The sequence below is a fragment of the Colletotrichum navitas genome (genome assembly GCF_030913465.1).
Source record: "Colletotrichum navitas strain CBS 125086 chromosome Unknown LY79scaffold_205, whole genome shotgun sequence".
In the NCBI taxonomy this organism is placed as follows: Eukaryota; Fungi; Ascomycota; class Sordariomycetes; order Glomerellales; family Glomerellaceae; genus Colletotrichum; species Colletotrichum navitas.
In genome coordinates, this window is record NW_026850751.1 from 1 (window position 1) to 8,793 (window position 8,793).

At 43.4% G+C, this 8,793-nt stretch overlaps 2 protein-coding genes across 2 annotated transcripts; one reads left to right on the plus strand and one right to left on the minus strand.

The window, feature by feature from the left end:
* LY79DRAFT_159039 (uncharacterized protein) lies at positions 1-1,603 on the minus strand. Its single transcript, XM_060551126.1, has 2 exons — positions 1,421-1,603; positions 1-1,367 (listed from the first exon to the last, which is right to left on the minus strand). The coding sequence occupies exons 1-2, from the start codon at positions 1,550-1,552 to the stop codon at positions 108-110; spliced, it is 1,392 nt and encodes a 463-aa protein (XP_060406979.1). The 5' UTR covers positions 1,553-1,603; the 3' UTR covers positions 1-107.
* Positions 1,604-4,960: 3,357 nt separating this feature from the next.
* LY79DRAFT_573550 (phosphotransferase family protein) lies at positions 4,961-5,740 on the plus strand. The gene has a single exon (XM_060559482.1). It carries the CDS (start codon positions 5,038-5,040, stop codon positions 5,554-5,556), a length of 519 nt encoding a protein of 172 aa, XP_060406980.1. The 5' UTR covers positions 4,961-5,037; the 3' UTR covers positions 5,557-5,740.
* Positions 5,741-8,793: the final 3,053 nt, after the last annotated feature.

Here is an 8,793-nt window from a genome sequence, read left to right on the forward strand (position 1 = left end):
TGTTTTCTACTCTAATCTGATCAAATCGTTTGCTTTGATGTCAGCGCTGTTTGTCGCACAATGAGTTCAGTGTTTTGATCTTCTCGCCCTTTTTGTTTTTGCCAGGTTTACGTTTCCTGGGTCAGCAGTTTCTTAAGCTGCCGATTGTCCCTAGCGAAAGTATCGAGCGCTTTTTGCTTCCACTCCTTATATGAAACATCTTCCTTGTCATCGGCGAAGCTGCTTCGGAGGCCCTTGAAAAGCGATTCGAATTCAGCCTCATCTCTCGGGGTATCACCGCCCAAGAAATAGCTTAATCGCTGCCAGCGCCGGCCATCCCTAACGCACCTAGCGAGGTCCCCCCGGCCGCAACTATCGAAGATGCTGGCGAGCTCCACCTCTTCCTCGGCGAGGTTGTTCTTACCGTCGTAGAAATCACCCACCGGCCACATCATACACGGCGAGCTGAATGCGAGCTCCTTTGGTTCGGCCGACGCAAACTCCCAGTCGATCATGCCCGTGATATTATATTCGTCATCCACAAAGATATGATCGCCTTTGTCCTCGCCGTGTTTGAGGTAAAATGGCCCCTCGCGCGAGGCCGATGACGCGGCTAGGTCCGGGACCGCGGAGAGGTAGTACGATAAGGCGAGGTAATTGTCGATGGGAAGGTTTGCAATCTCCCGGATGGAAATGGCCTGCAGATGCTGGTGGATGACTGTCTCATAAGCGACGGCGAGCGACGTGAAGGGCCCGCTTGGTGCTTCTGGTGTTGTGAACCAAGGCTTTTGAGCGAAGCCCCCGACTTTTCCAGTGTCCTTCGCGGAAACTAGTGAGCCAGTTGCCGGCAGGGGATGCTTCTCAATCTCCAAGTATATATCCGCTAGTTGCCTTACAACCTTGGACCGCTGCTCTGGCGTGGCTCTGCCCCAGTCCAAGGGCTTCCCTGGCATCTTCTCCATTAACACGTATGATGTCCCCACGGGGTTGTTAGGTGATCCTAGCTGGTAATCATACACAGCTGGGACGGGTATTGACGTCTGAGCGAGGAACTGGAGGGTTGCGACCTCGCTTAAGAAAATGTGGTCCTGCACGGGCTGGGGAGGCAGCAGCGGGTCCGAGAGGCGTATCCTCGCGATCCACACAACGCTGTCATCAAAGACTACTTCTAGGTGACAATTCTGGCCGCCGCACTGCCCCTCAACGATCTTGATGCGACTATTCTGGTCTACATCACTGGCGAGCGCAGGAATACAGCAAAGGATGCCGTTCCTGGCCTTGCTTGCTATAGCCTTGAGAGCATCGACCTGGATCCTTGCCAAGGTAGCCACGAGATAACTTCTTTTTGCGTCTTGGTATTCACTATAGAACGCATCTGGATCGGAGTCCTGTACAAAGTTAGTACCTTGGACTACTATATTTGAGAGATGGCTCTGCTGACGTATGAAGGGCATTTGTGACTGTCTCCTCTTACATGGTCGTGGCACAGGTGCTGTCCACATATCATGCAGCTTCCGACATTGCGTTCTGCTGGAGTCCGGCATCCGGAAAAGCAGCAAGTGCGAAGGACCATCTTGGAGAGTTTGAAAGTGCGTGTGCGTGTGTGGTGATGTGTTGACTGAGGCCTGGCGTTCGAGGTGTACCAACCGTGATAAAGGGCTAGACACCACCATTATATTGTGAACCCCGCACTTGCCGAACGCCCCACATATTGAAGACGCACTTATTCCGCCCGCCTAACAACGACAAGCAAGTCATAGCCAGTCATAACCCGTTGCAAAATCCAGGCGGTTCCTTGGCGACAGATGGTTAATGCATGGCTAGTGTGACATCCACGAGACTGGCCATTCCGGTCAGGTTACGATATCTTCCGCGTTCCCCCTTTCAAAAAGTGCCAAAAACAAATTAATATCTGAGATGCAAGTTTTGATATCTGAGATGCAAGTTTCATGACCTAAAGCTCTTAGTAGGGCATGTGGACTGTAGCTTTCGACACTGAAGACGGGTTTAAATAACGGACACGCCCCTAGATCCTGAACGACTGTCTCGGAGGCTTATCTCAACTTCAAAAATACGTTCTGATCATCACATAAGTCTTTGCCAACCCGGGTTCTGCTTTTACCTGTAATAAATAACCTTGCTTCAGACAGTATGGCAGAGATCGACATTCAAGCAAACGCTTTGGTTGTGTATGGCACGGCGAAGAAATGCCAAACGAAGGATTGCTCGAACTGGGCTGTCAGTGGAAAGAACCACTGTACCACGCGTAAGTGTTTGTTGTATCAAGGGCGGCGGCTTCAAGTATTCTTAACTAGGGAGACAACGAGCTCACTTCAGGCTTTACAGACGGCGGTTAGGCGTTATGGACCTAAAGGTCACCCAAGTTCATATCTGTTCTGCCGGAGGAGGGGTACTTGCACCGAGTTACTGTAACTTGAGAGTGTGTGCATACCAATGAGTTGATAGAGGTGTTGGGAGTAGAAATGCGAATACAATGGCACTGCGTGCGCTAAGTCATTTGAATTAAGAATTTGCTAGATTGAGTGCCCTTAGAGCGTTGCGAGTGGAAAAAGTGAAGTTTGCCATAACAACAGGACGACTCGACATGCAGGTCAACCTAACATAGGACAGGAACAACATAACGTCACATCATTAACACTAACCACCGACTAGCCCCATACGCGTTCGTGTGCTACCGAAAGCAGGGCTTGCTTTAGCCGCCGAAGATAGGGACCTGAACACTTGGAGGTATTGGCTCCAGGATGAATACCTGCTACGAACCCCATGAGAACCCGCAAAAATGGGAAGGAGCAATCAATGATAATGCAGACGAAAGTGGGTCTTGCATGGGGGCTCACTCGAGACCAGGGTAAACACTCAACAAGGGAGCATGTAAGATAGATAGAAGAGCCCTTTATGGCTTGGCCAAGGCGTAATAAACTCTATGCATGTGTGTATAAGCCCAGCTATCAACCTGTCTCCGGTCAAGTGCTGTTCCATTTCAGCGAATCGCTCTAGCTGCTTGTCGTTGAATTATCTAACACCAGAAGTACAGGTTTCTGTCAACCTGTATACTACAGAATTTTGCAATATCGTTACACAATCATATTTAACAGTCCTCTGCCGCATCCTACAATGTGACAGGCTTTATCTTCCAATCGTTTGCTTGCAACTAGAGTTCATCCAGCTGACCCTCCATAACAGGCCTAGAACTGAGCCTGATATGTAATAGGATACACGACGCCAATTCGAATCAAATGTTATTGCCGCCCAAAGTGATGGCTGAGTAGGAGGTTCTGGGCCCCATTTGTACTCGTCCCCCTCCCGTCTTTCCCATCGCCCCACCAACTCCTACACCAAACTCTCCTCGCTAGGCTTGACATTCTAATATACATTATTATTCCTAAATCTAGGTTTAAATCTCTTAGTATTATTAATTATGTCTCTTAGCCTAGGTTACCACATTATAGCCAACCATTTAGGAATTTTAGTAACCAAAGGCTAAAACACAATTATGTTACAAGTTAAGGTCCCCCTTTCTTAGACAACAGACTAATATTAATTCTTATTCCCGTGTCTTAATGTGTATTTCTTAGTAACATTGTTTACTTCTCTTTGTGTAGTTTAGCTTATTTTATCCACTAAGTTCAGAATTTTACTAGGCACTAGCTCTATCCATTCCACAACCCCATTAGTAACATTCCTGGGATAAAACATTACAATTTCCCCAAGGGCTACTGGTATATATCTCTGTTACTAAACCCAAGACATCTAAGACATTCTTCGTTGCTCTCTGTCTCCTAACCTCTTCCCTTATCTTCTTATTTAATATTCCTGTTACTAAGGCTCTTACTTCCTTGCATTGGACAAGACAAATGTTACACTTCATCATTAAGAAGGTCCCTGTTCTTGAATATCGACATGTGACGCGTCAAGCAACAGAGACCATAGCCTACCTACCCCACTCACAAAATAATACAGTGTTAATTTTTTGTCTGCCATTGTTGAGCATCGCCTTCTCATTAAAATGTTGTGCATTAACCCATTGCAGCGGAGTCCTTTTCGTAGGATAGTTTCTGGTTGCGTCGAAGTCATGGCTACGCTTGATCTCGAACTCGAAGCCGTTTTTAACGCCGCCTGTCGCATGAAGCAAAACGCCGATGTGACGGTTTTCGTGCGAGCACACAAATTATGCCCAATGATCTTTGAAGGGCGCGCCGTTATACACCAGCAATTCCACCAAAAAGGCTCCATGAGGGCCTTTCGAGGCCACAACTGGCGGCTTTGGGGCTGGAGGTGGAGTGGGAGCCTTCTTGACAATCGGCCGAGGTAGAGGAGGCGGCGGAGCGCCGCCAGTCTGGGAGGTACTGGGAAAAGAAGGCATGATGATCAATGCATGAAGTTTTCTCTTCAAATATTTCGGTGTTTGTTTCCACAGAGCAATCGAATTTCAATGCCTAATTCTTGATTCTCTCGTTACCTTTATATGTGCGTATTTCGCTCTCTAGAAGAATGCTTCAAAGCCAATGCTCGGAATTGCCAAAAACAACTCAAAGCGCGCGCTAGATCCCCGATGCAAGAACTAAGCCTTGAGCCAGCAGGTCTTATTGTTATTTTTTCCAATGGTTGGCGGCTATGTCACATACGACGGGGGTGAACATCCTAGTAGAGGAGAGTCCATTATCCGCCACCAATTAATATCTTACTGGCTTGCTATTACGGTACAAGCGCTTGCTTGGTCATTGTGCCTTTTAAAACTGTGGCGCTTACTGACACAAAAAGACCCACAACTTAATACTAGGGCTCACTAGCAACTGCTAAGTGCACTAGCAACAAAAGCTTGTAAACCATTCAGGGATTGAGTTGCTAGCGTAAGCCAATAAAAAGCGCGTGTTCTTGTGACGCGCTGACAATTTTCATCACACTGCACTCGAGTTACAAAAACAGGGTAGGATACCCCACAAATTTGTGACCATGTACACAAACTCACTTCACCAACAACATAGTTCCAACGGAACCGCGGATATTCTAAACCACGTATGCTATCACCTACATACGATGTCTACCGCAGAAACCCCACCTCCGATCACAAGCTTCGATGGATTCTCCGCCCCTGGTCAGATGAAATTTTTTCCTGAGTCGAGCTTCTTTAAAGAGAGACGCGCGTCCACACTTCCTACGCCAGCTGAGGTCAGAGCCCGCAACAAGGAATTTGGTAATATCCGTGCTTCAAGCTTCGACCGCCCACCACCCGTCACATTCCCGTCGCTAGGATTGCTTGTCAAGTACGGTGGCAATGTCGCAATTCTCGAAGCTGAGACTCAGATGATGGTGCATGAGCGACTGCAAGGCAAAGTCCCCGTGCCTGAGATCTTTGGCTGGGCCGAAGATGATGGGCAGCGGTTTATTTACATGTCCTTGATAGAGGGCGTAACATTGCAAGAAGTATGGTGTGATATGAATGAAGACGAGAGGCATGTGATTTGTGGAGAACTCAAAGAAATGGTGAGGGTGTTGCGAGCTTTGGAGCAAGACAGTCATGATCGATTTGTTGGTAAGTGGATTATCGCGAGTTAAGTCAAAGTACCCACTTACCGACCACCCCCCCATTCCAACCACATGAATCATGATGCCATCACAACAACTACCACTTTATTAATTAACTATTAACTACCTCTTGAAGCCACAATAATGCAACTTTTAGCCTTACTAGATAATTCTAATGCGCTAGATTCATCTAGCTTACTTTTAGTATCACTAGCCTTAACCTAGGCTTACTGCACCTCTTTGATAGTCGTAAACTTTATGTTTAGATCTAGGGTAACAGCCTTCCTTTTCTTAGCAGTACTGTTATTAACTTTGGCCTAGAGAAGCTGTATTTGGTGCTTAGCGGTAGCTAACTTAAAGGCCTGCTCTTTGAAGCCTTTTTTAACCTTTCTAAAGAGCTAGCGTTATATAGTAATGTTTTGTTCTAGTTGGCTGAATAGATGTAGTTAATCTCTAAGGTCTTTAACCTTCTTTAGCGTAGACCACTTAACTATAGATAAGGCAGATGCCTATTCCTCTATACCCTAGGCCCTATAGGCCTCTTTTGCCCTCTAGTTAAGTGGTGTTAATAGTGCTGTTGATGACAATGTTGCCTTCTAGACTAGATGCCTACTTATTAAGGGTTTTACTAAAGCAATAGGCTATAACCTAGTGTATTTCTAACTACTTTTAATATTACCTATAGTTAGCCTAGCCTAGTAAGCCTTGTAGTAACAGCTAATAAAGTTCCTTTTACTAATAATAGTTAAATTATTCTACTAACTTAGATATCTAAGCTTCTTGTAATAGGCTGCCTTTATAGGCCTAAAGACTGCCTAGTTAAGTAGCTAGAGGACATAGGAGGTATATAGTAGCAAGAACAATAGATAAACATTATAGATATAGTATAACTATATAAAGTCTATTATTATATAGCTCCTATGCCTATCTAGGATTAGTAGTCTAGCCTAATTAGGGTTAAAGGGCTTAGTCTAAGGGATAAAGACCTTCTATAGCTATTTAATAGTAATATTATTAGTAGTCTATCTATTCTCTGTTACTATAAACTACTACCTATTATATAGGTTTAGATCTAGAGAGAACTACTACTACTAGACTGTTTTACCCTTATATATAACTAATAGATAGATAGTATTACTATTAGTAAATATACACTTAATAATAAATACCTAGGCTCTTAATCTAGGCTACTTTTTTTTTATAGATGTTGTCTTTGCCCTGCCTAGCACTAGCCTATTATCTCCTTTGCCCTTAAGGATGCTAGTCTTATCTATGTTATATCTATTAGCTAGTTTAATAGCAGTGATACAAGGGATAGCGAGATATTTAAACTATTCCCTAATAACCTTAGTAGATGCCCTATTAACATGTTGAGAATTAATAAAGCGACTTCTCTAGACCTTAATAGATGGATTCCTCTTGATAAAGGCATTTACCTACTTCTTCCTAATTGGTCTATTATTACCTATAGCCTTAAGGATGCGCTGGGCAAATTCCCTTAGTTGTTGATAGGTTGGAGGATAACTGAGATCAACCTGGGTTTGCACCCAACCAGCCAGCCTAGCCTCCTGACTAATAGAGAGTCGTTGATAGTCAGAAAAGGCAGACTGCCTGGTCTGGGTAGTGCCAGATAGAAGGTTCTGTAACGTAGTCTTAGGGATACTATAGATGCGAGATGCCTGGCGCTGACTAACGCCAGCTGCAATGGCATTTAGTGCCTACTGGACCTGGTCTTCGGTATATTCAACCATAGGGGTATAAAGAAGTCATATACAAAAAATGAAGCGATTTGGATAAAGGTAGTAAAAGTGGTGATAGTTTGAAGTAGGAGGGTTGTGGTAGATAGAGGGGGTGGATGAGGCATTTTTGGGTGGTCGGAATGAGGGGGTGGTCGGTAAGTGGGTACTTTGACTTACTTTGCAAGCAATTCTAATATGAGTCACATTCTTCAGGCAGTCTAGGCAAGCAACCACTGAACGAGATATTCCTGGTATGCCACCCAGATCTCAGAGGTCCGTTCATTGGCACCAACGCCGTCCAGGAGTTTCAAGATGCTTGCGGAATCGAGATCAATGGCGAAGCGCCAATCGCGTTCACACACAATGATCTCGTCCCACCTAACATCATCTTGACGCGGGGGAAGAATCCAAAAGTGGCAGCTATTATTGATTGGGGCCAGGCGGGGTGGCTTCCTGCGTACTGGGAATATTGCAAGGCGAAATGGGTGAGGCTTAACCCGAGAAACTTCAATGATGCTGCCCAAGAAGAATGGCGTACAAAATACCTCCCAAATATTTTAGATCCAGTGGATGACAAGACACACTATCATCCTTGGCTTTATTTTGTCTTGTCTAAGGGCATTTAATTATACTCCTAGCTAGAAAAACAGGACTAGGCCCATATAAGCGTTAAAAGAAGTATTTCTTGCACTATCTATAAATCTATTATATACAACTACTGTGTCACTTGTTTTATACTAGGCATTATATGTATTTATCTATAATTACATCTAGCTTAGTAATAAAGCTTACTTTAACAAGGAAAGAAACCTCTTTAGTAACTTAGGCTAAAGTAGTAGCACTAAAGGAGTTTTACCTATTTAAAGGATGTTATTAAGCTAGAACAGCTTTATATAGCTAGTTCTACGGTGCCCTCTAAAAGGTCTAATAGCATATAGAAAGCGTTACCTAAAAGCTATTAAACTTACTATCTTCTATTTAGTATATCTTATTAACTTAGGTATATACTATATAGTAAAAGCTTCTATATAGTAATATAAGTTACTTATTTAGAATGTTTTATAAGCTAAGTTCTTTTTTTCTTATAGTTTAGAGAATCATAAGTACTTAAAGTAGTAAAATACTTTATAGAAAAGCTTATAAGGGATAATAGGGGATAACATAGAGAGTTTAGAGCTATTTTCTTAAGTCTAGTAGACTTTAGATAAGACTTTTTACAAGTTTTTAGACTTTTTAGAGGGCACTATAGTTAAGGACACTGTAAAGTAGTGTCTCTAACTAATAAAACCTATATTAGGAAGAGTATTTATAGGTAATATTTATATTATACTTAGACTTGAAGAGATTAACTACTTCTCTTTAGAAATATAAAGACACTATAGTTTATTATAGTGTAATAGAATTAGATATTATACTTAATTAGGGAAGAAGATAAGGTTAAGTATATTATTAGGATTTAACTTTGCCTTCTAACGTGGTGTCTAACTATACTATTCTTATAAATACATATAATAGCTAAGGTATTACT